This window comes from Abramis brama, assembly GCF_963993115.1.
Source record: "Abramis brama genome assembly, chromosome: 5".
In the NCBI taxonomy this organism is placed as follows: Eukaryota; Metazoa; Chordata; class Actinopteri; order Cypriniformes; family Leuciscidae; genus Abramis; species Abramis brama.
In genome coordinates this window covers 18,569,822-18,597,210 of record NC_139967.1, presented here as the reverse complement: position 1 = coordinate 18,597,210, position 27,389 = coordinate 18,569,822, and the positions used below count along the sequence as shown (strand labels likewise).

Here is a 27,389-nt window from a genome sequence, read left to right as displayed (position 1 = left end):
AGGCACTGAACCTAGGAATAGCAAAACAATGGCAGAGAAAGAGCAATCAAAATTCACATTACCGGCATGCAGTTAGTGAAGGCAAACAAGGCAAAAAAAAGAAGACAGTACAAGAAAAGGTAATGAACAAAAAGTCTTTGGATAAACAAAGAAATAAAACGCGTGTCAATATCAGCGTAGCTTTCCAGCGACCACCCCGTCCTCAGCCTCTACTTCCTCGGACCCTAGTTGCACGCCACGGCCTCTTGCACGACCTCCTCTGCTTCGCCCTAAAATTATTTTTATTTTACAAAAGGACATTTTACAAACCTACATTTTGCGCATGTGCTCCTGCATGCACTTTTCCAGTCACAACACAGCAATCAAAGGAGGACGCGCTGAAAACTGTAATGCTGTTCTCTTCCTTCGAATGTTTGAGTTGCAGAGGAATTTGTGACTGTTTCAGCTGTTCAACCACATCAAAGTTTCGTAATTAGTAAGTCCGTGCTTTTTCTCTTTTTGTTCTTATGTGCTGAAGGGCTGCTGTGCCTTGGTGAAACGGTGTTTGTACGTGAAGAGCTCTTTTCCAAAACGCCATAAACCTAAAAAGCTGCCTCAAAGAACCAGCAAAAGTAATGATTATGAATGTGTAAAATATTGCAATAAGACATTTTAATTGTTTATTAATTTCTGTGTCGGCTGCAAAGATGAAGTTGACGATATTTGACTCGCGATCTTCGCAGTAGGCTAGTGAACGCATGCACCGGAGAAATGCACATTTAGGCTACATAGTTTTATTTTGTTTTGGATGGTTTTGTTTAGAACCAGATTTCTGTAAATATATTCCACATTTTTTAGGCCTGTGAGGCGAGGCTACGGTTCGGTTCACGATGATATAATCTCCAGTTCAAGCACCTTATGTTGTGATTGATAGCCTATATTTACTTTATGTATTTAATGCAGGAATGAAAATATTAATGAATTAATGAAAAAAAAAAATATTAAAATTAAGATACAATTAATACAAAACGAAATTCGTTTTAAAGAAAGGCTTTGTGCTTTCTGTTTTGAGGTCTCTGTTAAAGTTTGAAAGTCTCAGTGCAGCTTTCAGAGCGCTCGCGTCCATAATGGAGAACTGTCAAGTAATATTGTTTTTTCCTCATAAATGCAAACACGAAAAATAAAAGACAAAAACTTTTTTAAAAAGACAAACCATAAATTTAGAAAAAAAAAAAAAAAAGATGGATTTATAGCGTTTTGGGGGAAAAATGAATGGATTTATACCGTTTTGAAAATGTTAATTTTTTTTTACTTTGAATTGATCATCAACAATATTGTTGTTTGATTTAATAATCACTGTTGCAAGAAGTGCCTAGTTAAGTTTTTTTTTTTTTTTTTTTTTTTTGTAAGTGGAAAAAGTAGGGGGTGCCACAGATTCTGTTTAGTTAGCTCCTTTATTGTTTTTTCTATAGCCTAGAATAATATAGGTCAAATGCAGCAAGTCAAAAGACCAACTGGACCTTCTTTGCCAGTTTGCTCACATTTCTTTGAAGGATGGCAAAAATATCGCCTGAATATCTATATCTAGATATTGGAAAAAAATATCGAGATATTCATTTTTGTCAATATCTCCCACCCCTACATGCAGAACACCATATATGTTATGAATCTTACACGAAATTCATCTTCATCACAATATAACTGATGGTAATGTAAAAAAGTGTATCAATGCAACCTGTTTTTAGCTTATATAACTAGCTCGTTAGCGAATCAAAAAATATATATTTTAAATTTACCAATATCAATATGCTAGCTTGATAGTGAGTACTAAAATACATCTTATTTGTTTATATTCATAAGCAATTAGCGTTAGATTTTTTTATTACATGTGATTCTGACATGATGTCACTACATGCACTGTGCTCCTTCCTCTCTGCTTGTCTCAGGTAAATAATGCGTCTTCAGCTCAGCGGTTGGAGTCGCGCGTTCATGTGTTTTGGGGGCGTGGCTTTGGAAGGAGCCCAGAAGGGAGGGGGTGGAGTGAATGGAAATAATGAACTGTCTTTAAAACAGTCCTGAGAGGTCTACAGACACTCGATTTTTATACTTTCTTTTTCAGAGTACTTACATTTTAATTATGTATTGATATGAACATAAAGTTTAAACAAATTTGAAAAAGAAGTTTTTTAGACCATTCCTACCTACCCTGCCTTTAACTGCTTCTATTGTTCTCATTTGTAAGTCACTTTGGATAAAAGCGTCTGCTAAATGAATAAATGTAAATACACTAAAATGTGTTTCTGTTGGCAGCATCTGTGCAACATTTTTCCAATATGTCAAATAAACAATTCAACAACAATTTAAATGAGACTTTTATTATGTTGTCATTAATGCAGACAAAATGACCCACATAAATCAAACTTAAGATTTACTGTAAAAAGCTTTTTATGAGCCTGATTAACCTTCACACTCATTAATCAGTACAATCACACAGATGGACAAAACATTAAAGATTTTACAGTTTCAGTGAGGGCTGAACTCTCAGAAAATGATCTATAAAATGTTTTACAAATTTTCTATATAATTCTATATAACTTTTATTTTTGTAATTTTATTTTTGTAATGCATACTTTATATAATCATATTCTTTGATATGTCAAAGATTAAAACATTCAGTATTGTGATCAGTTTCACCAGAAATTAATTTAAAAAAACACACACACACACAAGCAATTTAAAAAAAAAAAAAAGAAGAAAAAAAGAAAGAAATAATGCCCTCATATCCAGTTAAACCATTTACACCTGACAAATAGTAATAGCAGACTCATACCACACCCAGAAGCCAGGATATACCGGCTCACTGAAAGAGGCTTTAAACTGATGAATAAGTGACATAGACTCAGACACATTGTAGAATGAAAGAGTGCCTCCTGCACAGTCCAGGAACACCCCGATACGGGAGGAGTAGGGTGCGTTAATCTCAACCTGGTCTTTGTTGTGTCGGGCTGAGTAGCTGGAGTTGGAGCAGAAGAGACTCCAGGACTTGCGGTTGTAGCCGATACGAGCTGAGTCCCCATAACCTGTCCTCTTGATGCCTTTAAAGGTGACACCAATGGAAGCGCCTTCCCCGCTCCACTCCACCTCCCAGTAGTAAGCACCTCCTGAGAGAGTCTCTTTACACAGGACCTGGGGCAGGCAGTCAAATCTCTGGTTGCTGTCGTTGTAAGACTGAGGCTCTCTCTTTAATGCTGCTTTCCTGTTGTTTCGGGAGAGGTAGAGCTGTCTGTATGCTGTGTTGGGGTCGAGAGTTAGCTGGCAGGCGTCTTTAAAATAAACAAGATAGATGAGGTATGATTAGCATTGGTTAATCAAAGCTTTTACATTTACATTGTGAATGTGTAAAGACAAACAAAGTTTGGTTGAAATTATGAGGACACCCCCGCTCACAATGAATCTCTGCCCACTTTGCATGTATCTTGATCCATGTACATATTCTTTAAAAGCTACATTTTTGTTTGAGACTGGATAAAATAAGTGCCATAAGTGATTCTGTATGCATTAAAAATACCAATGTTCATGGGTCAAGTTAAGACACACAAGAAACCACAAGTTTTATATACAGGCCTATAATTAATTGTAAAATGTCAAATAAAAAACACATCAATCATGTTAGTAGTGGTTAGCATCAAAGTGAACACAAAATGACAAGAAACACAAAATGACAAGACGGACATCATTGCACGTTTATCTTAAGCTATCCTAGGCTAGGATTCCTGATCTGGGAACAGTTTTGCAAATTATGTCTCCAAATATGAACAGATTGGAGCAAAACTGATCCTTGATCAGCTTTCCTGATGTAAGGTGATACATGCATGAGGACAAATCACCTGCCTATGGTTGAGTATAGTGGTTGAGTCTGCACATTGGCTCTCAGAGCTGGTTGGACATTTGGAGGTGGTTTCTGCCAGAGGTGCGTGAACGTCTCTGATCTAGAGGGCCGAGAGTGTCGATACACATTTAAGACACCCTATATATTCTATCAAACCATGAAACTTTGCATAATTACAAGTTGTCTTCTGACTTACTCTATCGCTCAAAAGGTTGGGGTTCGTAAGATTTTTTGGAAAAAAGTCTCTTTTGCTCATGAAGGCTTCATTTATTTGATCAAAAATACAGCAAAAATTAATTATTGTGAAATATTATTAAAATTTACCACAACTGTTTTCTATTTTAATATATTTTTAAATGTAATTTATTCCTGATGGCAAAGCTGAATTTTCAACAGCCATTACTCCAGTCTTCAGTGTCACATGATCCTTCAGAAATCATTCTTATATGCTGATTTGCTGCTCAAGAAATGTTTCTTATTATTACCATTATAACACTGAATTATTGCTATTAGTATTATATTATTATTAGCTTGAAAACAATTGTTCTGCTTACATTTTTTCTGTAAACCATGATACTTTTTTCAGATTTTTTCTTGATAAAAAGAAAGTTCAAAAGAACAGCATTTGTTTTCAATATAAATCTTTGGAGACATTATACATGTCTTTATTGTCACATTTGATCAGTTTAATGCATCCTTGCTGTATGAAAGTATTATTATATCTTTTTTTAAAACATCGCAATGACCCCAAACATTTGAACAGTAGCGTATGTAGAGTGTTTTTGTCCTCTAAAAGACCACAGCTGATTGTTCTTAGAAGAGAAGACGAAACGTCTAAAGGTTTGAAGGATGGCAGTTATCATGAATCACCCATACACCCACTCACAGAGCAGACTAAGCCTGTTCTTAGCTTGGACAAAAACTCAGTATGTAAGGAATGATGTTAGACTACTCCCACTAGAGTTTGACATTTAACAGGACGGAAGCCAGCTTGCTGTCTTAGCACTTTATGCAAGGTACTAAACATATAAAAAATTCTATAATATTTTGATTAATCATCACCAGAGGTGAGAATTCTGTTGACCTTGAACTTTATATCCTGTTCATGTTATTGCTACAACAACTTCCTCTGGTCTTGGGCATGCATGTAAAAAGGAAATCCTTGTATGAAAATAAACTTACACTGGAGGAGATCGTCCCTTGTCCGGGGAGTGTTGCTGGGGCTCTTGTACATGTCAACTACATCAGCTAGAGACACAATTAAGAGAGTCAGAATGATGTAAAACATCTAATCATTTAATTCATCTGATAGCAAGCAAACAGATTATCTTGTATCATGTACCAGGTCCGGGCCACATCTGGCACACGTGGATTCAATGCGTACCAGATGTGTGCCGGATCTGGGCTGACACTATGTTGCTGTCTGGGATGTTACTGACAAAAAGGAAGTACCTTTAGGTACTTTCTGAATGGCACTGTAGGTACTTTCACATTAATGGTGATAAAACAATATGCTACTGTTCAATAGTTTGAGGTAACATTCTATTTCAATAGTCCACTACTAACTAACTTTACAACTGCATGTCAACCACCACGCATTAGAGTATTATGTTTGTAGACTGTCAGTGCTTAATATCTGCTAACACTTTATTTTAATGTTTCCCCAACAGACGTTCTACTATAAGTAACTTTGCAAGTATTCATCAACTTATTCTACCAACCTAACAGTCGACTAAAAGGATACTACGGTCTACTAATGCTAAAATGAGAGTAAGTTGGCATGTTGCAAAGTTACTTAGAATATCTAAAGTGGACTATCGAAATAAAGTGTAACTAAGTTTGAGGTCTGTAATATTTTTTAAAAGAAATGAATACTTTTCAGCAAGGTTGCATTTAACTAATCAACAGTGACAGTAAAGACTTTTACATAAAGACTTTTACAAAATAGCTCTATTTAGAAAAAATGCTGGTTTTTTTTTTTTACTTTCTACTTATCAAAGAATCCTGGGGGAAAAAAAATGTTTTATCGGTTTATCGATAACAAATTAAGCAGCACAAATGTTTTTGTTGATAATATTGATAATAATAATAAATGTTTCTTGAGCACATGATTTCTGAATGATCATGTGACACTGAAGACTGGAGAAATGATGCTGAAAATAACTGGAATAAGTTACATTTTAAAATGTATTCAAATAGAAAATATTTTTAATCAAATAAATGCCAATACTTTCAAAAACATTAAAATTCCCCAAACTTTTGAACAGTAGTGTATGTTCAATTAAATGAGAAATTAAAATATCCATGATGTGTATAAGAGATTAGCTAATAAATATGTATTTTACTGTGATGTCGGTCTTAAGATCATTGCTTAGCAACCGGTCAACAATTTATTGGAGCCTAACACTGGCTTTTGACAAATGACATTCAGATGTTGCAAAAAAATAAAAATAAATAAATATGCCATTCCAAAATTCCAGCAATTTTGCACAAAGCAAACAGCAGGACAGCTAAGGTTTCCCATTTTCATTTACTTACACTTTATAGTCTTTTTTTTCTTACGGTCCTCTAGCTGGCAGAATGGCATCTTGTTCACTGGGAGAGAATTGAGAGTTGTGAAGGAAGTCAGTTTAAAGATTACGAAGAACCATAATAAACAAGAGAGAGCGTGATTTGTTTAATCTCTCTCGTGGGACAAAAAGAGACAGAGCATTTCAAAATGGGTACGAGACAACGGCTAATTAAACAAGGATGTCTCTGAAAGTTTGTAGGTACTAATTACATGATTGGATTACATTAGACAAAAAAATCCTTTCAGACTGGACCATACCTGTTTTTGCCACCTTGACCAGCTCTTCATTGCTGAACTCACTTAGATGTTGTTTCATCTCAGAGACGGTCTTGGTAACAGGACCGAAGGAGAAGTAAGGGTTCACAATAACAGAAGGCAGCTCCTCGGCATCAGTCTGGGCAATCAGCATATGGTAACTCTGCAACGACAAACAGAACAAATCTTAGTCTTATTTTTCCTACAATAAATTGCCCTGGGCTGCGTTTCTCAAAAGCATTGTAAGCTATGTTGACCGTAGAGATCATAGTGTCAATGGTTCTACAATACAAGCACACTTATCTCGCATACTAATGGCTCTAGGAGAAGCAAAGAATATTTTGCACAGTATTTCATTTAATTATCTGTGATATAGTAGAAAAACTAAACTAAGAACTAAATATTTTTACTTGTATGCAATAGATGTGTGAAGTGACACAGTAACGCATCTCTCCACATAATGTTTATTGCACTGCTTTAGCTCTGTGAATGTTTATTGTGTTCGGCAGACTGCGTCTCAGTCACCTGGATGAAATGGATGTGGTCCTCAGTGCGAGAGAGTTGCGTCAGCTCATCGTCTCTCCTCTTGAGGTCAGCAATTTCATGCCCCAGACGCTCCATGTGGCCCTCAGCAGTGTTAAGTGCAGCCTTCTTATTGGTCGAGATGAGTTTGATCATTTCCTGTTGCATTCTTTCAATGGAACGAAGCATGTCACCGAACAGCTTTTCACTCTCCTGCAAGGCCCGTTGTGCTGAACTCTGAAAGAACAATTGTAATCAGTATTCTATTTCTAGTTTTGCTTAATTTTCTTTCTTGGAAATTCATAACCCATATATTGTATACACTCATCTATTTACAAAACATTCCTGGTTCTTTCTAGAACTCGTCACACCAGAGCAAAGTAGACCAATAAATCTTCCTTACCAGAGATATAATGTTGATCTTGTTGTGTTACCTTACATTTTTATGTATAATTTATTGTTTACATTTATTATTACACGTTTCTGTTAAATCTCCAGACAAACCTTAAGTGCATCCACTGCCTGTTTTAACTCCTCCATTTGCTTCACTCTGTCATGGATCTTCTCCTGGATTTCAGCTTGGGTGGCGCCCAACCGTTGCTACAGACGATTAAAAACAACAAATTCATGGCAATGAGGTGCTGACAAAGGAATGTTGCAAGTACAGCATCCTACCACACCTCAGCCACTTCCACATGACAATAGTCACTTTCGGATACTCTATTTAACTCTTTGTGTACTGAAAATGAAACATTCTCATCATCTTAAAGCATATTACAAATCACTTATATTAAAATGTAAATGGGTTTGTTTACTAAAATATTGCTCCATTCTTTTGCATTTAAACCCAACTTTGTGTTTAATGTGTGTGTAGAACAATTGTGTGTTTTCTTTACTGTTAATAATGAAACCCTTTCACACTAGTAGGCCTACACTGTATAAAACACTGTAAATATTTTTTTTATTCAGTGTGTTATTTGCCTGTTCTTTATTATTTACGAAATTTCCTAGCAACTTCACAGTGAAATTCTTTCTAGCCTACACCAAAGTTTTTTAAGTGTACAACAGCATAGACCATTTTCATATGTTTGTTTATCAGGGGTTGGCTAATCTTATACTCAATCTAGCATATTCAAACGTACTGTGAATGTAATTTTTTTTGTTGTTGTTGTTGTTGCATGAATAGGTCCATTGTTGCATACAGGACGTGAAAGGTTGAACAGACGTTCATAATGTTACCTCTGATATCTACTTCAGTGATTATCACCAATTAATCCGTTGTCATAACAGCTTCACCAGCATAATATTTCCAAAGGTAAAAATAGGATCACAAATGCATATGATGGAATCTTACCTGCATTTCCGCCCTTTCCTGTTCAGCGGACACCATGTCATGGCCCTTGTGCTCTTTCACTGTACACAACACACAGATACACATCTGGTCCGTTCGGCAATAAAGCTCTAGACCTTTCTGGTGCTGAGGGCAGATCTGACGATCCAGGTGTCCGATCTCATCGACCAACTTGTGTCGTTTGAAAGTGGATGATTCGTAATGGGGCTTCAGGTGCTTCTCGCAGTAGGAAGCAAGACACATCAGACAAGACTTGACAGCTTTGAGCTTCTTGCCAATGCAGATGTCACATCCCACGTCTTGAGGTCCAGCGTAGTTGTAGTCGGGGGCCGGAGGGGCTGGTGGGAAAGAGTCTGAATCCCTGTTTCTAAGGGATGACGACGAACTGCGTGAGGACTGAAAGCGGCGTGGATTAGGCCTCTTGTTGTAGGCGACCCTGCACTGGGGACACAGGTATTGTCCAGTGTGGTCTGCATGGTCCCAGTAGGTATTGATACAGACGGAGCAGAAAATGTGACCGCATGGGATGGAAACGGGCTCCCTGAGATCTTCCTTGCAGAGGTAACAGAGCTCCTGGTCAAGCGACATGGTTAAATCCCCACAGATCTCAGAAGAGGAAATGTGCGTTTGAGTGCGAGACAGGAAAAGTGAGTCTAAAGTGCCACCACAGCAAGTTATATAGAGTAAACAGGGAGGGAGGCTAAACTGGTTATGCAGAAACCAGTAAATGAATGGGGGAGTGGCTGTGCCACAGGTGAAGAGGGTGATCGAGAGAAAGAAGAAACATGTATCATCAGATGTCAATGGAAATGATAACAGTGAAGAAGAGAGGCATGAATGAAATGTATGATCTCAGGGCATAAAATTGTTTAAAATTTGCTCTTGCATCACTTACACTTCTTGGACATGCATTTCTTTTATATTTGATAAAGCTTGTCTTGTGACTACTGCTTTTCGTGGCAAGCAACGATCCCATCGGTTGAGTGTTTATGGGCTGTTTTAGGGGCCTCATGCTGGCAGATATCTTAACGTTGGGTATGTGCTCCACTGCGGAGGAGATGCCTGATGGATGAGTGCTTACAGACCAAGCATACAGTGACCTTTGGCACACGCCATCAAAGCTGGAGGGTAATTTATTTGGAGGGAGGATGAGTATACTTTGGGGTTTTTTCCTCCTTAAAAGATTTTTGAGTAAGAGGAAAGTATGTTTTTTATTAAGAGTCATTTAACCACCAAACATTTGAGTTGTGAATCTAAGTAGGTGAAAGCCAGCATAGTTGTAGCATGAGGAGAGTCACTGTCAGTGTAACCATTTAGAAATTAGTTACGTTGTGAATCATACATGACCACCATCCTCCTGAAGTGAATCTCTGTGAACGGATATAAAAGGACAAAAACACTTCTGAGATATAAGAATCAACATTTCACTTCTGTGCAGTAATTTGATTTTCAATCTTTCAGTTTAATGTTTGTTAAACCACTGAACTTGTATCATTTTAGTAATTACAGATTATCTTGATACAGGTAGTTTTGATACTCAAAACTTTTACATAAATGCTTCATGTCTGAGAAGGCAAGGAGGGTCGTAATTTCAAATTTACTTTCAGACCCCAAAGATGGGACACTATATTTTTTTCTAACTGTAAAAGGGACTCAAAAAACAGAAACACACTGTCTGTTAGGTTCTTATAATTCATTATAATTGTAAATCCCATTTTTAATGTATTTCTTTCATCATTTGTTCACAGTTTTAGATTTATTTTTTACCTTTTTGAATTAAATGCTTAAAATACAACAGGTGAAGTTGAGGGAAGTGGTTGATGGTGGTTGATCTAAAAATAATTCTGAACAGGAAATAAATGCATGTATTTAAATTCGGTATGGGGAAGCTTGAATGACCAGCTTTCTTATACTTAATTTACACAGTTCAGGGAAAATTTGTAGATTTTAAACTGACATTTCAAATGTATTTAATAGCTTACTGCAGAAAAAGTAAGCAACATATCGTACATTTTTAAATGTACAGTAACAGCTCTAACTGAAACAGCAGCTGTGGTTTCTTCCAGCAACGGCGGATCCATTTTCCTAAGAAAAGGCGTTTATTCCTGTTGCTCAAAGAAGATGGAAATAAGTGTTTGTTTTAGATTAGCCTCTCTCATCTCTCTAGAGCATACATCCTCTGTACAGCACAGTCCACAAAGCTCCAGGAATCTCTGTTGCAAAACAGGAAGTGGAAGTGAGTTTTCCGTGACTCACATTCAGTGTGGTGAAAAGCTAATTAGAACATTTCTACTGGGATTGCAAATCCACCCCTATTTCTCACCAGATCTGATTCATTTCTTTTATTTTACCAATGGCATTTGTTTTTTTAAACATTAATTTATGCTTTTCCATTATTCATGTTTTTTTTTTTATAGAAACCTACATAATTGCATAATATCCAAAATCAAGAACACAAACTCACATAGATGTATGCCCATCTCAAACTAAACTCAAGATTCCTCTTACTTAAGATGGTTGTCAGCTTGTAAGTTCAGAACAAAAATATTGGCAGGAATGCACTCCGACCTGATAAGTGAGATAACAGCAAGTCAAGAGAGGCCTGCAAAGGTGAAAGTTTCCACTGTTCAAGAGAATATCCAGACTTCAGCAGGACATGCAGTCTGACAGTGCCGGAGAGTCTGCAGCCAATCTAATGACAAGTCTCTGATTCCGGATCATCGTCTAGTCTGTAGTCATAGTTCTAAAGGTCTTCAGCTCAAAATAGTTGATCGAATTTGACCTTTATGACAGAGATAATTTGCAGTCTTAAAATAAAACTTGAATTAATAGTTATGAAGGGTCACATTGAGAATAGTGTTTCAGATATTTCTAAAAAATAAAGAGCTTAAATGCTTTTCTAATATAGTAAACATTTTACAATAGCCAACAAACTCCTTGACCTAAATGGTATGCAGTGCGGTCAATGTGCTCAGTACTGCATCATGTAGAGTATTTAGATGGCTGATCTTGTCTTTCCTGATCGCTCTGTAACTGAAACTGCCAGTGTGACACGTTTGTAAAGAAACATGTCTGGCATATTTTCATGACAGTTTATCTTTATGTCTCTCATATTTGTTGAGAAAGAGCTGCGTGTTCAGACTACATTTCACAAACCTTTTGTACAGCAGCACAGTGATAAGATTTTTACAGCAAGCAAAAGAAGAAAAATGTTTGAGACATTCTTCACAGTCGAGCAAAGGAAAAGAATTCACTTTAAACAGTGAACTTACATGAGGCTAAAAAATGATTGCTTTTAATGCACATGATTCACTTGTAAAGCTCCCTGCATGCGCTCTTTTGAATGGTGGTATTCTTTTGTGGTTTTTGAGAATTCCGTTCTGCACAGCCTGTTCAATTTTACCTGGCAATACGCCAGATGAGCAGCCAAACACACACATTCACATACAGTGCACTTTGCCTTTCAGCCAAGACTCACAAAGGTGACCATTGTTCATGGAAACACTTGTAAATACCTTGTTTCCACGCACTTTATGCACTGACCAATCAGATTGACATAGGCAACCCCTTGGTTTTTACAATAACAACACACACCTATGCAAGCTCACTCTCCACGCTTACTCTGTCACCCTCCATCGGGCACACTCCCCTTAATCAGGTAGTTTAATGAAACTTGTCCTTTGACCCTTAATATACACAAGGAAAAAGGAGACCTCTGGCAGGCTTACTCAAGTATGCAGCTTCTTCAATAGGAAAATGGTCCCTCGTGAACCAACGTGAACTCAGTGGGGTCAGCACGAGGGTGTGGAGAACAATAAAGGTTGTGTTAAAGGAACTGATTTCTTTTGTATGGTTTACAACATTTCCTCTCTAAGAACTATGAAGACCATGAGAACAATATGAGGACCGACACTCCATGAATAGGCCCGTTCCTTCATTTTAAAATCATTACTTCATGCTGCAGTTAGAGAAACCTGCAAAAACTGATGTCAAATTTGCAATTAGAGGCCTAAACTAGCAGGCTAGCTGAGTTAATGAGTAATCGCAACCTATACCTTGCACTTTAAATGGAATCTGTTTAACTCAGGGAAAAGGGGAAGAGAAACTGGCTTATCAGAGTGCAGACCATATAAGGAGAGGGGTGAAACTATTCATGAAGTGATGCAAGATTTGTGTTTGGGGCAGAGCTGATGGCAGGACCTTGTGTAACCAATCAGCATGTAATAGGTGTGGGTTTCTGTCAGTGTGGCGTCACCTGGGATCTGGCTGGACCAATGTCTTTCAGTCTTCATAAAGTAAAAATACACAAAGTCAATAATTAAAAAGATATCAACCACAATGAAACTAACTCAACCTAAAGCATAAAGAACAGGGATCCATGCTCTCATCATATTATTGCACATTTTTCTAAATTTTCAAGTTAATTTCAATTACAGTTAATAAGATAACTTTAAATATTACGTCTTCAATAAGTAATATTATATTTATATTTATGTTCATGAAAAACTCTGTATCACCTCTGGGACTTACAAAGAGTGCCTATATTATGTTAGTGTTAATTACCAGTGCAAATTAATCTAGTTGTGTGTCAAGGATAGTGCCAATGTGTAAATATGTGTAGCTAGGACAAACTATTTTGAAAATGTCAAGTGTTAGAGGTTTGAAATATTCTTAAAAAACAGAAATATTGTTCATTCTTTTTTCTGTCACACCCATCGAAAACAAACTGATGACATATTTTCAAGTCTGCAACACCCAGTCCAGTTCAACTGGCCTTAGTTCATACATTCAGATCAAACTCACCTCGTAGACTGACTGTTACTATTGTTTGTTTAGTGCAGTGAGCAGAGTAGCACATGCCTTTGTGTTGTGAAAAAGATAGTTTCAACGCAATCTATTTTACAGTGGCAACTTTATATGTCAGATAATATACTGCTTTAAAAAGCCAGATAGGTGTGCTACAGAATGACAAAAAATATATAAATAAAACCAAAAAAGCTAAATTTGAAATATTAATCAAATCATTAATATCTATCAAATCCATTATTTATCTAAGCTCAGGTAGCAGTATTCAAGCAAATAGGCATATCATTTAAAGAATGAAAGCAAGAGAGTATCCTAGACAATAAACAAACTATGTAACATCAGAGCCAACCACGAATGGCCAATTATTAACAGACTGTAGTTTTAGGGTAACTGAAGCAAATGTCCTTCAGCTCCTCAGCTAATGGTTAAGCAGTTTGTGCGTGTAAAACAGAGAGCTTTTCATGTTTAAGTTTCATCCTGGATGGCCCTGCTTTACACTACAATTCATTCATTCTCAACTGTACCTTTTTTCTTCTATGTCTTTCACTCCACCCATGGTCCCTCCCTCCCTCTCTCTCTCTCTCTCTCTCTCTCTCTCAAGACTCCTGGCTCAACCTGTTTATCTGAGCTGTGTTGTGCTCTAATCTCTCTCTCTCTCTCTCTCTCTCTCTCTCTCTCTCTCTTTTCCTTCCTCTCTTCAACACACTCCCTCAGTACAAAGGGGAGGGCTTTGCTTCCTTTAATTAATAACCTGTGGAATTCAGAAACTCAAGGCTGTCTGTAGTAAAGCACCAGCCACGCAGCGTTCGGCTCCTCTTTCTCTCTCGGAAATATTTCAGACGTTTGTTTTTGAATAGAGTGCAAAAAATATGGCTGAGCAACTGTCTTCAGATTACTTCAGCTGCCCCCTATGTACGGAGCTCCTGAGGGACCCCGTGGCGATCCCGTGTGGCCACAGCTTCTGCATGGACTGTATCAGCGGCTACTGGAATGAGGCTGATTACACTGGCATCTACATCTGTCCCCAGTGTCGGATCACGTTCACCCAGAGACCCGTGCTGAGGCCAAATGCCACTCTCACCAAAGTTGCGGAGAAGATTAAGAAGACAGGCTTAAACTTAACGCCTCCTAGTAATGGAAGCTATGCTGGCCCCGGGGATGTTCCTTGCGACTTCTGCACTGGAAAGAATTTCAAGGCGGTCAAGTCCTGCCTCAACTGTCTTGCCTCTTACTGCGAAAAACACCTGAAGCCCCACTACGAGTCAGCCACTTTCAAGAGGCACAAGCTGGTGGATGAGCTGGGGAACCTGGACCGTAAGATCTGCCCTCAGCACCAGAAGAGCCTAGAGTTGTTCTGTCGTACAGACCAGATGTGTATTTGCGCTCTCTGTACTGTAAGCGAGCACAAGGGTCATGACATAGTCTCAGCCGAAGCAGAAAGGAGTGAAAAACAGGTAAGGAAAATAGACTGCTTGAGTAAACTTAACTGAGGTTACTGAGAGGCTAGAGGGTGGCTGTGGGGTTACAAGTTGAATTTTTAAGTATATGATTATATTAATTAACAAGAAATGTTCTTGAGATTGTATAAAAGAGGTCTTCTAAAAAAAAAAAAAAAAAACTGCCAAGAAGTTATGTAGATACACCGTATAACCGGTTCTGTGTTAACACAAACATGCTGATCCAGATCATTACAAAAAACTGATGAGGAAATATGGAAAAGAAAGGGAGGAGACGATGATTAAACTGATAAAAATAGAAAAGAAGCATAGTTAGTGAAAATATCTAGAAAACTTTTCCCAATACAACTCCTAAACTATGTGAGTCACAAAAAGGGTGTGTTCCTCTACAATGGACAACTCAGAGGTTACTTGATTTAAACACTGTCCAAACCTGGCCGCCTTTCTGAGATGATCTGTTTTTGTGTGAGAAAAATAACTGTTATGAGCAATGAGGGATGAGAAACAGGGCAGGTCTGTATTTTTTTGTAGGGAGAGGCAAGGAATGTGAATTTGAGAAAATCAGGAGGGAGCGTACAGACCATCCCAACCTCCCCCTACGCGCTGAGGGCGAGAAAAAAATAGCGCACTGCTTTTTGTACCTTGACCCAAAGACATCATAAACCTCAGCAGATGAGTATAGCTGAAAGAAATGTGGACAACCGCCTCTTCAAACTTGAGTTTCGCAAGAAAAACTGCTCAGTGAAAACTGCGTCACTGTATAATTTGAAAACATTTCACCCGAAACTATTTATAGATATTGGCCAGATGTTTACAGTTCCATCACTACACCGGAGAACTGAATGGAAGGAAGACCTTCAAAGGTTTAAGATTTCAAAGCTTTTCCTTCAATTCATTAGTACTGAACGAGCTCGAGACAAGGAGTGAGCACAGCAGTTGATGTGTTTTTGTACTGTTTTGACTAAACTGTCACGGGTGCTTTTTAGATACAGTAATTATATCTGTAATCTAATACTTATCGCAGGCACTAATTGCAAATGGTTTGTTTGTTCTGTTAAACGCAGGGAATCCCAGATTTAAGCCCTCATGTCCCATGGCACACACCTCAAACACACACACACACACACACTTTTATTCACCCCCTCCCCAGATTCTCCACATTCCTTCAAGCTTATCTTGAAGAATGGTTCGGTGAGCTTGGCAAGGGGTTGCTCTGAAGCCCCCTCCTCTTTCCCTAAAGAACTGAGCGTGTGCACCTTGAAATATCTCTCCGGCAAGCAGACCCAGCTAGTTTTACATTCCTGGAGTGATTAACATTCCCGAAAATAAAGGCATCCATGTGAAGCAGGTTCTTAGAATTTTAGAAAAAAGCATAACATAAAATGATCATACGTGAACATATGTGAAGCGAAAGGACATACAGTAGTATTATATTGCTGTACATTCCCAGAATTTACTTGAAGAGGAAGAGTTTGTTTTGTAATTGAATCTATGTCAACAAAGACTAAGGTATGTTTTCTCTTGTTTCATGGACAGAAACTTCTTGGAGTGTCCCAGGCGGAGATCAAACAAAAATGCCAGCAGAGGACCAAAGAACTGGAGGAGCTGAAGACAGCAGTGGATTCTCTAAAAGTATGTTTCAGGCTCACTTGTAACAGTTAGTTTTATCGTCACTGCTCATATCGAGGTCACACCATAGCACATTTGACCAAATAAGAACAACCTAACTGTTTTATCTGAGCAAAGGTGATATGGCACAAGACCTTTTATCTGTTAAGTCAGTGTGTAACTGTTTCAATCTGGGAAAGCAAACAGTCCTTGTAAGTGGTCATAATTGTTCTTTTGTTCCTCATAGGGTAATCTAGATGCTAGCTCTCTAGATACATGCTGATACATGGCTTTTTGTTGACTGCAGCAGCAGCTGGAGTAATTGTAATGAGTTGTAAATGTTATCTAGAAGTTATCCTAGCAAAACAGATGCACTAAAACTAAAACATTAAACCGTTTCCTACTAAAAGAATGGACAATGGACTCTTAAACTTGACTCATTTTTACCGCAGAGCTCTGCACAAAGAGCAATGGTCGAAAGCAAGAAGATGTTTGATGAGATGATCACCTCCATTGAGAGGATGAGGTCAGAGGTCACCAAACTGATCAACATCAATGAGAGGGCTGCATTCAGTCAGGCAGAGGGACTGATGGAGCGACTGGAGCAGGAGATTGAAGAACTGAAGAAGAAAGAGAGTGGACTTAAACAGCTTTATAGCACTGATGATCACATTCACTTCTTACAGGTACTTTAAGACAGGAGTTTTCAAAATGAGATCTGGGGATCCCGATGGGATCAAAGAGAGAATAAGTATTTTCTAAGATTCTGATTTTTAGATATATTTTTTAATTATTTCCTTACAATAACAGGATTATGCCAATTTACATAATATTATGGGGTTTTTTTCTCCTTGTGCAGTAAAAATGGCCCCTTATATATTATACATAAACCATATATAGCTGCTTTTATATTTTAGAAAAGGGGAATCATCATATTTGGAATCAAATAGGCTTTTCAAACTTTTTGGCATCACTTCTTATTTACATGAAAGTTTCAAAGACATTAGACAAACACATTTACCTTTCGGTAATCAAGGCTTCCACCACTACACATTGTATATACTGAGATTTCTCTCCTTTTAAACAGAATTTCAATTATCTCTGCACCCCAACTGATGACGGCTTCATACCCAGAGTGTCTCTGAATCCGGACTTTTCCTTCAGTGCAGCCAGGAAGGCCGTGGCTGAGATCAAAGAGAAGCTGGAGGAGCTGGGCAGAGATGAACTGCGCAAAATCTCAAAATCAGGTCAGAGCACACACTGCACCGCATGTCAGATACAGGCATAGTTGTTGGGTGAAGTTGTCCCTGATTGCTCATCTGAACACACTGCCCTCTATTTTACATGAACTTGGAGGGTACAGCTAAACTCAGTTTGTCTTTAAAGAGCCACAATTAGCACTTACAGTATATCAACACATATAATTTCTGGGCCTAAGAATAACCAACATTTAAACAGATCAGTCTTTAACTCTGATAAGTCAGGCCTTTTGGTAACTACACATGACTTCAGCAAGGAAGTCATGTGATTACATGGAGAGTGTAAACAGTGTTTTGAGTTCCTCAACTCTGTGTTCCAATCCACTGAGCAAAGTCCAAACGATAAACAAAAGAGCTGTTCAATTCTATTAATAGAATTTGAAACAATAGGGTTTAGTGCCTTATTCAGATCTGCTTGCATAAATCTAGCATTTCATGTTTAAAAAGTTAATTGTAAATCAAGTTTTCCTACTTTTTAATAACAGTGAACGACGTACCAGTGTACACTGTGGAGAATCGCACCAAGGAGAAAAGTACCAGAGGTAAGACATAAATTAAATACTTGCGTATATATATGGATTTACATTAATCACACATGGCTGGAGCAAATACAAGCTGTAAACATCTAAAAATGGCTATGTGAAAAATAACATCTACCGTTCAAAAGTTTGGGGTTGGTAAGATGTATTAATGTTTTTTAAAGAAGTTTTTAGCAGCCATTAATTCAGTGCAGTTCTTCAGAGTCACATGATCGTTCAGAAATCATTCTAATATGCGGATTTGATGATCAAGAAACATTTCTTACTTTTAAAATAATAATAATAACGCTCAGAAATGGTTCTGTTTGTGGAAACCATGATACTTGTTTTGGGCCAGTTGCATAAACATAGCCATTATGTTAAGACTGTGTCTTAAGAACTAGTATGATCAACTAGAAGTTAGTTAGGGGTAATCAGTCTTACTGTTCGGTGTCAAATTAGACCAATCTATGTTTTTATGTTACTGACTTTAAAAAGTTATTAACAGTCTTAAAGAATAAAATTGGATGACTAACTTGTAAGACTAGTCTTAACAGTTTATGCAACTGGCCACTAGGATTCTTTGATGAATAGAAAGTTCAAAAGAACAGTATTTATTTGAGAAAAAAAAAATTAATCTGACTGACCCCAAACTTTTAAACGGAAGTATACATATGGGATATGACATAATAAATTCTCTTTGTGTTCAGTTAAAGAAGTTCATACAGTGGACAGTTCACCTCCTACAGAACCCAGGACAAGATCTGAATTTCTGAAATGTAAGTATCTAAAAAAAAAATCATGATTTCCATATTCTCAAATCCAGATGTTTGTCCTAAATTAGGGATGCACAATATAACAGTGCCATATTGGTTATCAGTAGATATTAAAAATATACTGGACATTTAATCATAATCACTCATTTTCTCTATTTTTATATTTAGATCATCTAACTTTTATCATTTTATATTTAGATCACTTAAAGTTAATCTTTAAAAACACTAATAATTTAATAACATATTTAGCAAATCTCAAAATGAATATCCATTTTTCATAATGCACATTATGAAGTTGTGATGCCTAAATTGATTGTATTTCAAACTTGGCTGCTTATAGATTTTAGCGGGGGGAAGTAGTATAGATGAAGTAGTATAGAATTAATATTGTCCATTTGTTTGTTGTCAGCCAGAACATGAAAATAATCATCAGCTTATCTATATTGGCCAGCATTGTAATATTGTTTCTAGTCCCAATGACTTTTTCTGACATTATTACTAATAAAATCAGAATTTAAATATGTACAGAGGAAGATATATAAAGATCTGTTAAAAGCAACACATTAAAGCAACCTTTATCTGTCTACTCATCTCCAGACTACTGTCAGCTGAGACTAGACCCCCACACAGCGCATAAGGAGCTGTTCTTATCTGAAGGAAACAGAAAGGTGATTAGAACCCGAGACCTGCAGCCTTACTCAGAAAACCAAGATCGCTTCGATAGCTTTGCCCAGGTGCTGTGTCGTGAGGCTCTGTCAGGTGGCCGTTTCTACTGGGAAATCGAGTGGAGTGGAGAATTCTCGATTGGAGTGGCCTATCGGGGCATTAGCCGTAAGGGTAAAGGCTCCCTGTGCTTGCTGGGCTACAACGATAAGTCTTGGAGCCTCCTCTGCTCTGACACAGGGTACTCGGCCTGGCATAACAGGGTAGACAAGGCTGTTAGTGGCCCTCACTCTTCGAGAATAGGGGTCTTTCTGGACCACTCTGCAGGGGTGTTGGCCTTCTACAGTATTGGTGAGACTATGACACGTCTCTATCGTTTCGAGACCACATTTACTGAGCCCATCTATCCTGGGTTTGGGGTTGGAACATCAGTCAAGATCTGTCAATTAAAATGAACACTACATGAGTAATTTTCATGAAGAATCTAAAGTGAAGGACAGACACTCTATGCTCTTTGTTCTATGATTTTTTTTTTACTCTGTCTTTTATGTCGAATGCCATTTGTCAGTCGTTTAAACTATTTTAACAGGTTCTGAAGGAATAAGGTAACTTTTCAGTAATGATCCTATCTGCAGAATATATAATGTTCTCCTAAATGAAGGCTTAAATGAAGAAAAACTCTTCTAGATGCTAATATCTTCTTAAGTTAATATTATTTTGAATGTGTGTATCCAAATGCAAAAGCTATTCTCATTGTCATTGTAAAGCAACATTATTCAACAATTACATCTTTATATTTCAATAAAGTTTTAAAGTTGTTATACATACTGGTCTCTCTGTAAATAATAATGTTAATGAAACAATTGTGGTCATTTGTTCTCAGTGGTCACAATGGTCACAATCTCAGTCTTGTGTTTTTGCTGCTGAAACCACAAATTCACCAAATTTGACAATATTAACAATAAATTGTCTACTAAGGACAAAAGATCATCTTAGTTTAACACAATACACATATTTACAGTATGAAGACACACTACATTACCAAAGCTCATCTGTTTTTCACATTATGTGATCAAGATTTAGACAGTTATTACAATGTGGGATTTTGAATCATAATGACTGTGGAAAATGCTGTTTTAAATGACTCACAGAGGATGTGCATTGAAGAAAGTTGTACCGGGTGTAGTGCCTGTTCTTTTCGGCTGCCAGAACACAGTCATTCAAACTTTTTTGTAGCCTGGAACATAAAACATAACATGAACATAAATGGTCTGTTCCAAAAACCTGCCTAAAATGATCAGAAGGATACAACTTTTTTCTAACACTGCCAGATTCACAGCTCTAATAAAAGTATAACGTGGTCACATAGATGTTTAACATGTTTAACAATTGCTGGAGGTCAAAGGTCGCTGTTTTGCTGGGCGTTACTACAGCTGGATGATCTGACTTTACTGGTAAGAAAAATATAATCACAAATAACGTGAATTGTGAATGTATTGGCAGTAATAATAAAATGTCATTTATCTTAACGACGTTTTTGTACTGCTAAAATGAACATTCTGTGGGTGAAATTGTTTGTATATAAAGTATTTTCAAAGTAACTCAAAGTATCTTCATTTTATATTTTATTTTATTTTATTTTATATATAGGCCATAGCCTATATATTGGGGGAGGTTCACTATTTTTTGAAACTTCTGTTAAGGTTCTAACATCCTCTGAAAGCTATAGCCTACCACACATAGTTTATGTTAACAGCTTTGTGTTAACTTACCCGGTTTAGTTTTTAAAACTCATTTCACTTGGGCGTACGTGTTGTTTTTGTAGAAACCTTTTTTGAAGACAGAAACCTGCTCTGCTGGACAGTTTGCTTCATTTGTAAGCAGCATGGCAGATGATAACAATAACAGATGTGTGCTGTCCTCGTGTGGCTATAAGAGGAAATACAACTTAACAATAGCCACTTTAGGCGATAGAAATCACTCTTTAGGATCACGTTTAGGACACGGAATTCAAGTCTGTAATATGATCACATGTTACACATGTTGGTTTTCAAAAACGAAAGCTGGTTCACATAGAAATCTCAAAAAATCAGAACAATTTTCGTAAATTCCATTAAACCAATATTAATGAGTATTTTGGCCGGAGTAGGGGCAAGCTGTCACATTTGTTTTATATGTTGTAATTTCATACAATAAACGGTGATTTATGTCCAAAAGTCCTGTATAATATTGTATTAATGTCGATAAAAGGTTGATTGCCAGGGGTTGTCTTAAGTTATTTATGCTTCCTGAAAACTAATTGGCAAAATCAATTCTTATTTCTTCTGGCCAGGCTATATTTTTTTAATTGAACAATTAAGTATGTAATTCGTTTATTTATTTTTATTAATGATGTATTTTCAATGAATATTAATATTAACGAATCTGCGACGCGTACCTTCTGCATAATCGTCTTGGAAACGAGTTGTTTATGTTAGCCATGATGATGAGCTAGCTAACTCTCCATGCTCTTCAAATAGCTGCCTATGTAACGTTACTGGGATAAATATCGCACTTATTTGACGCGTTGATTTAACGTTTTGAATTTCGTTTGTTTATTTATTTATTTATTTTGTACTCATGTCAAATTGTTATCTTTGTTAGCTAGCGCGCTAGCTAGGTTAGAAAAATAGGTCTCTAGTCAAAAATCTCTTCCTTGTCTTTTTATTCTCGATCAAAGACGTCAAGATGGTCAAGGTGAAAGTATTATTCATTGGACCAACCGAGGTAAACCATTTGGTTGTGTGTAGAATGCGATGCATAATATTTCATTATTTAGTGTAGATCACTATTTTCATATTTCATTTTGACAGTGTGGAAAAACAGCATTGGCCAATTTTCTCTCCGACACAACAGAACAAATTGGAGCTGACCATTACAGCCCCACACAAGGAGTAAGGTGGGTTGATTTTAAATATATTATTGCAATAAATATAAATGTTTAAGCTGTCTGGCCTAACGTTTTGTTTTTGTTACATCCTCAAATAATTCCCGTCTTTAGGATACTTGAGTTTGAATCACACGGTTTATCTAATGGCAACAAAAATTCAGCATGTGAAGTGGAACTATGGGATTGTGCGGGAGATTTCAAGTAAGTTAAGTTGACCAAATGTAGACCACTTTCCTGAACCAGATTGAAGTTGTCAAACAATTATTTTCTTTCTTGAGTGAATTCATTCAGTATTGTGTGTACACAGGTTTGAATCATGTTGGCCAGCTTTAATGAAAGACTCCAATGGGGTAGTTATTGTATTTAACCCAGATGTGCCGAGTCATCTAAAGGAAATTGAGACCTGGCACTCCACAATCATCTCCTCACAGGGACTGCTAGAGGCCCAGTGTCTGCTCATAGCACATCATAAACCAGGGAGTGGAGCTGACACTACTCATCCACCTTTAGGTAACTTATCCACTTCACAGTATTAGTTTGTCATAAGCTATCTTGAGGCTGATGAAGACCTGGCTATAATTAATGTTACTGCAGATCTTAATATAATAAAGTGTTTTATTTATCCTCTGTGTAGCCCCACAGTTAAACAAGCTGCCTCTCATTCACTCAAACCTTGAGGAAGAGCCTGAAGATGTCCGACAGGAGTTCCACAAATACTTGGGAAATGTTATGCGGATGCTATCAGAAAAACAGGAGCGTGAAGAGATGTCAATTATTACATGATTTAATTTTTTTGTATATGCCAAGATAAATCTATATCCCACACATAATATATACACATGTATGCATGTTTGTTTTTTTGTGGAAAAAATAAAATAAATCTTGTTAGCCCTGTCTCACCTAACATAGGCTAGGAGATGGAATCTCTCACAGTGGTTAACACTAGATCCATCCCACAATTAAGTTTTCAATCATTTAAATCAAGAAGAGAGGAAACATTTTAAAGGACAGTGGTTCTGTGGTGAGCTTTGGATTAGTCTACAAGTCAAAACATCAACAAGTACTAAACTGTGATGGAAACATCCTAGAGTTCAACAATATTGTAATTCACTGTGCCATTATCCTGGGTCCACTGACTAAATTGTAATTAAAAGCCCATTGGAATTAAATAAGCATGAAAGCTGTTCTTTAATAATATTTATTTATTTAGTTCCTGGATTCCAAGAATTCTGAGAGAAGGGAACAGACACAACTTGGCAACAAAAACAAGCAAGCAAACAGGACAGTCCACATTTATACATCATAGCCAACAATGCCTCTCTTTCCAATGATCTCCCCGATGTAGAACCACATCAGAACTTCTGTGGCAACAAGCCCATTCCTCAGAGCATCCTGTGGTGGCAAAAAAAGGAAATAAAAGTGATGAGAAACATTACATAATTAAAAATCTATTAAATAGAACTATTAATAATCTGGTTTGCCAAACAATTATAATGAACAGCTAAATATTACTCTGAGACAATGAAATGAATCTACAGTTTGATAAATGAACAGTCTGATACAAGTAGGTCAGAATGAGCGCAGGATAAATTTAAAGCTACAGGCAAAACAAGTGAAAAATGTCAATTTTGAGGTTTTCATAAAAAATAGTTCATTAAGCCCTCGTCTAGCGATCCCAATGCTCCAAATAGCAATTAAACATCTAAAAGTATCTTTATTTGTCCCTTTTTTCAGAGTACCACCTTTTTTCTGTCCATGAAAAACTCTCTTACTCGCGCTGACTGACAGATCCGACGTGTGCGCACAAAGACGCATCAGACAGCGCACAATCCCGATATACACGCATACACAGAATTACAGTATTTCAAAATATCTGTCTTGGCGAGTATTTACACAAACATCTGATCATTTTAAAATCGTCAAATCATTTTTTGTCTGATTCCAACAAATCATACATAATTTTGAGGGTTTTTTAATAGACAATGTGAAAAAACTTATTTTTGAAAATGTGTGACTCATTTTGCCAGCTTGGGTCACATACGTGTGTGTGTGTGTGTGTGTGTGTGTGTGTGTGTGTGTGTGTGTGTATATATATAGAGAGAGAGAGAGAGAGAGAGAGAGAGAGAGAGACATACTCAAGTGTATTGGCTTCAATGTTTTACTTAATGTTTAAAGGAGCAGATTTAGAGCAACTTTTCTTAAAATATATGCATGCTGCAATGTAATTGCAAAGCCTTTCCTAATGGTGTCTATGTAATGTGCACAATTTTTAATAAATAAACAAATACATATTTTAAATATAAATCACATGACAGCGGTCCCTCAGCCTGAGCAGATTTTGAAAAATACAAATAAAAATACATTTAAGTAATTTAAACTGCAAATTACAAAATAACTACTTTAAAGGCACAATATGTAACTTTTTTGCTTTAAAAATAGCAAAAATCACTATATCTATGTTATATATATTTTTTAGTTGTGTACTTGCATTATCCCGACTGTTTCCAACAACTTTCAAACCAGGAGAAATTTTAATTTAATTCGAAGACACGGGACGTTTCTTTATTTCCATTTTGTCGCAGTCAATGGCGTCATATCCGCGTTGTCCCTGGTTTCCGCTCGTGCTGCCATGGTAACCAGAGTTATGAACCAGAGCCCTCTGATAGTAAAGACGACAGACGTGGACCACTGTAGTTCGCAATGTCTATCTGCACGCTGTTGTTGTTTCGTTCAAACATTATGGACCATGGCAAGCAGACTTTGGATAAAAAAGGAGAACTAAAACGAGAATCAATATCAGCGCGGTGTTTTCGAGATGCCGAGAGCTCCCATAGACAGTATATAAACGAGAGCTCCACGTCCGAGACTTCGACCGCTCCTACATATACTTTATTAAACAGGTGAGCACATTTACATAAAACTAATCAATGTTATATAGTTCAACAATGATAAAATGTCAGAATATGATCTTTATGTTATTCTAATGTTGATCTAGTTTACTGCTAGTCAGACTAACACATACATTTCAACACATTCAAATGCAGTTTAGTGTAATAGTGTAATGTTAGACCAAGTGAAACAGTGCTGCGTTACCTCAAGTTTAATTTGTCTAATAAACTGACCTGTGAGTAGTAATTCTGCGTGTAGTTCGGTAGAATGAAATGTCCATATTCCTTTTATATCCGAGGGACTCGCGTCGCGTTTGGAGCTGATAGCTGTCTCTTAGCAATCCCGAACTGCTTCATATCACAGTCATGATAAAAGCATCGATGTATTCAGTCATCCATAAACATTATTAGATCGGTCGGCTTGACGTTGACGACAAGATCCATAATTCTTAGCAAATGTTGCGTCATCAAACTAGCCTTTGTTATTGTAAATAGGTTAGCGACCCCTAGTGGCGAAAAAATCCCATACTGTACGTTTAATGTATTTTTCAAAACGCATCTGCTCAGGCTGAGGGACAGCTGTCATGTGATTATATATTTTAAATTTGTATTTAAAACGGAAATGTTTAACTTGAAATGCAACCCAGAATTCAAAGTACCCATACTAACCCTGACTGTGGTCTGACCGAGCCGTCCTGACTGGAAGCCCTTGAGGAGATCCTGGAAGCCGCTGATGGCCTTGGGGATCTCGGCAGGGCTGGGGGGAACCAGCTCCACACGGGCGTAATACCAGAATGTGGCTAGCCGGGGCTTGGAGTAGGTCACAGCAGCTGCAAAATGTCAATATCAACGCAAACATACACAATATAAAAATCGGATTCCGATTTTATAAAGAGAAACGTCACAAAGCAAAGGCCAAGTGAACAATAAAAATATTTGAGTTGAATGTATCGACACACGTTGACATTGGGCGACTGTTTTGCCACTGTCAACTTCAGCATAACGCTGTTGTAGAAGTACGAGCTAGGCATTCAAGAATGTATTAACAGCTTTAGACAAGACAGAACACAAACATTTGCCAACACAATTATCGGTCATCTGCTTGCACAAAACATCAGCGTATTATCACACGTGTTGTGTATATAGTAACGTTATGTATATTTGATCTAATTCAGGATTTGCTCATTAACGCGGCCTGTTCTAACAGCTGCGGAAACCAGAAGCACTCAACTCGAAACAGACATTACAAAGAAATAAATCTTCTACAGCTTAAGTAAAAAGTAATTATTCTTACCGCCGACCAACGTTGGCACTTTAGCCACGAGTTTCTGTACCGCCTGGGCCATGATTTCTGTGAACTGAAGATTTATTCGCCGCTTCTCTCCACAACCGGGGCCCTTCAATGAATGTCACCTCCAGCGAAGGACCCTTCAATCGAGGATGCAAGATTATACGCCTGACGGAAATTTAGAGCATGCCTATAAATAAATATACCTATATAGCTTACATGTTGAACAAAAAAATAGTTTGTATAAAAATAAAAATTGGTTAAACCTGACTAAAAATGTAATACCGTGCACGGATTAAAATATGTTTACATAAATAAGAGCGGCATAAAATGGCCTACTAAGTGAGACTGCAAATGCACTACATAAACGGGTATATTATCTTGATATCTTCCATCCATGTATCAATGTTGTAAAAGCAAATAGTGTGATTTATTAATGTTGTATTTATCAGTAGCCAAGGTCAGTACAACAAAAAAACACAATTTATTTCCTGAATCATTGTTTTTCATTTGTTAATCTTAATTTATTTAAAGTCCACATGAAATCAAAATTGACCATATTTACTTTGTTTGCCTAAATTGATCGTTTTGTGGTGAACAATTCATCCATGCAAGTCAATCCACACAAA

At 37.1% G+C, this 27,389-nt stretch overlaps 4 protein-coding genes across 6 annotated transcripts; 2 read left to right on the top strand and 2 right to left on the bottom strand.

Annotated features, from left to right (window-relative positions):
* Positions 1-1,352: 1,352 nt before the first annotated feature.
* On the bottom strand, positions 1,353-10,051 carry ftr83 (finTRIM family, member 83). Of its 3 annotated transcripts, none has more exons than XM_084115315.1 (8): positions 8,572-10,051; positions 7,722-7,817; positions 7,221-7,454; positions 6,699-6,858; positions 6,407-6,463; positions 5,051-5,116; positions 3,867-3,968; positions 1,353-3,302 (listed from the first exon to the last, which is right to left on the bottom strand). In XM_084115315.1, the coding sequence occupies exons 1-7, from the start codon at positions 9,154-9,156 to the stop codon at positions 3,910-3,912; spliced, it is 1,257 nt and encodes a 418-aa protein (XP_083971441.1). In that variant the 5' UTR covers positions 9,157-10,051; the 3' UTR covers positions 1,353-3,302; positions 3,867-3,909. The 3 variants fall into 3 exon arrangements, with proteins under 3 accessions (XP_083971441.1, XP_083971440.1, XP_083971439.1); XM_084115314.1 differs by having other exon boundaries at positions 3,871-3,968; XM_084115313.1 differs by lacking the exon at positions 3,867-3,968.
* Positions 10,052-13,629: 3,578 nt separating this feature from the next.
* On the top strand, positions 13,630-20,478 carry ftr82 (finTRIM family, member 82). Its single transcript, XM_084115646.1, has 7 exons — positions 13,630-14,828; positions 16,368-16,463; positions 16,892-17,125; positions 17,527-17,686; positions 18,184-18,240; positions 18,927-18,995; positions 19,590-20,478. The coding sequence occupies exons 1-7, from the start codon at positions 14,244-14,246 to the stop codon at positions 20,108-20,110; spliced, it is 1,722 nt and encodes a 573-aa protein (XP_083971772.1). The 5' UTR covers positions 13,630-14,243; the 3' UTR covers positions 20,111-20,478.
* A 1,617-nt stretch (positions 20,479-22,095) lies between these two features.
* ift22 (intraflagellar transport 22 homolog (Chlamydomonas)) lies at positions 22,096-23,432 on the top strand. Its single transcript, XM_084115644.1, has 5 exons — positions 22,096-22,421; positions 22,508-22,593; positions 22,696-22,785; positions 22,892-23,094; positions 23,219-23,432. The coding sequence occupies exons 1-5, from the start codon at positions 22,383-22,385 to the stop codon at positions 23,365-23,367; spliced, it is 567 nt and encodes a 188-aa protein (XP_083971770.1). The 5' UTR covers positions 22,096-22,382; the 3' UTR covers positions 23,368-23,432.
* A 334-nt stretch (positions 23,433-23,766) lies between these two features.
* Positions 23,767-26,926, bottom strand: atp5l (ATP synthase, H+ transporting, mitochondrial F0 complex, subunit g). Its single transcript, XM_084115645.1, has 3 exons — positions 26,767-26,926; positions 26,142-26,302; positions 23,767-23,976 (listed from the first exon to the last, which is right to left on the bottom strand). The coding sequence occupies exons 1-3, from the start codon at positions 26,816-26,818 to the stop codon at positions 23,878-23,880; spliced, it is 312 nt and encodes a 103-aa protein (XP_083971771.1). The 5' UTR covers positions 26,819-26,926; the 3' UTR covers positions 23,767-23,877.
* Between the last annotated feature and the right edge of the window lie 463 nt (positions 26,927-27,389).

Excerpts from the sequence above, each read along its gene's own strand:
- ftr83 (XM_084115313.1), bottom strand. The coding sequence starts at position 9,156 with ATGTCGCTTGACCAGGAGCTCTGTTACCTCTGCAAGGAAGATCTCAGG. Across the intron at positions 6,464-6,698 it reads GGTCAAGGTGGCAAAAACAG|TGAACAAGATGCCATTCTGC; the intron begins GTATGGTCCAGT and ends ATTCTCTCCCAG. Across the intron at positions 3,303-5,050 it reads AAGGGACGATCTCCTCCAGT|ACGCCTGCCAGCTAACTCTC; the intron begins GTAAGTTTATTT and ends TTTATTTTAAAG.
- ift22 (XM_084115644.1), top strand. The coding sequence starts at position 22,383 with ATGGTCAAGGTGAAAGTATTATTCATTGGACCAACCGAG. Across the intron at positions 22,422-22,507 it reads TATTCATTGGACCAACCGAG|TGTGGAAAAACAGCATTGGC; the intron begins GTAAACCATTTG and ends TCATTTTGACAG. Across the intron at positions 22,594-22,695 it reads AGCCCCACACAAGGAGTAAG|GATACTTGAGTTTGAATCAC; the intron begins GTGGGTTGATTT and ends TCCCGTCTTTAG.
- ftr82 (XM_084115646.1), top strand. The coding sequence starts at position 14,244 with ATGGCTGAGCAACTGTCTTCAGATTACTTCAGCTGCCCCCTATGTACG. Across the intron at positions 14,829-16,367 it reads CAGAAAGGAGTGAAAAACAG|AAACTTCTTGGAGTGTCCCA; the intron begins GTAAGGAAAATA and ends TTTCATGGACAG. Across the intron at positions 17,126-17,526 it reads ATCACATTCACTTCTTACAG|AATTTCAATTATCTCTGCAC; the intron begins GTACTTTAAGAC and ends CCTTTTAAACAG.
- atp5l (XM_084115645.1), bottom strand. The coding sequence starts at position 26,818 with ATGGCCCAGGCGGTACAGAAACTCGTGGCTAAAGTGCCAACGTTGGTC. Across the intron at positions 26,303-26,766 it reads AGTGCCAACGTTGGTCGGCG|CTGCTGTGACCTACTCCAAG; the intron begins GTAAGAATAATT and ends GACATTTTGCAG. Across the intron at positions 23,977-26,141 it reads TCGGTCAGACCACAGTCAGG|GATGCTCTGAGGAATGGGCT; the intron begins GTTAGTATGGGT and ends TTGCCACCACAG.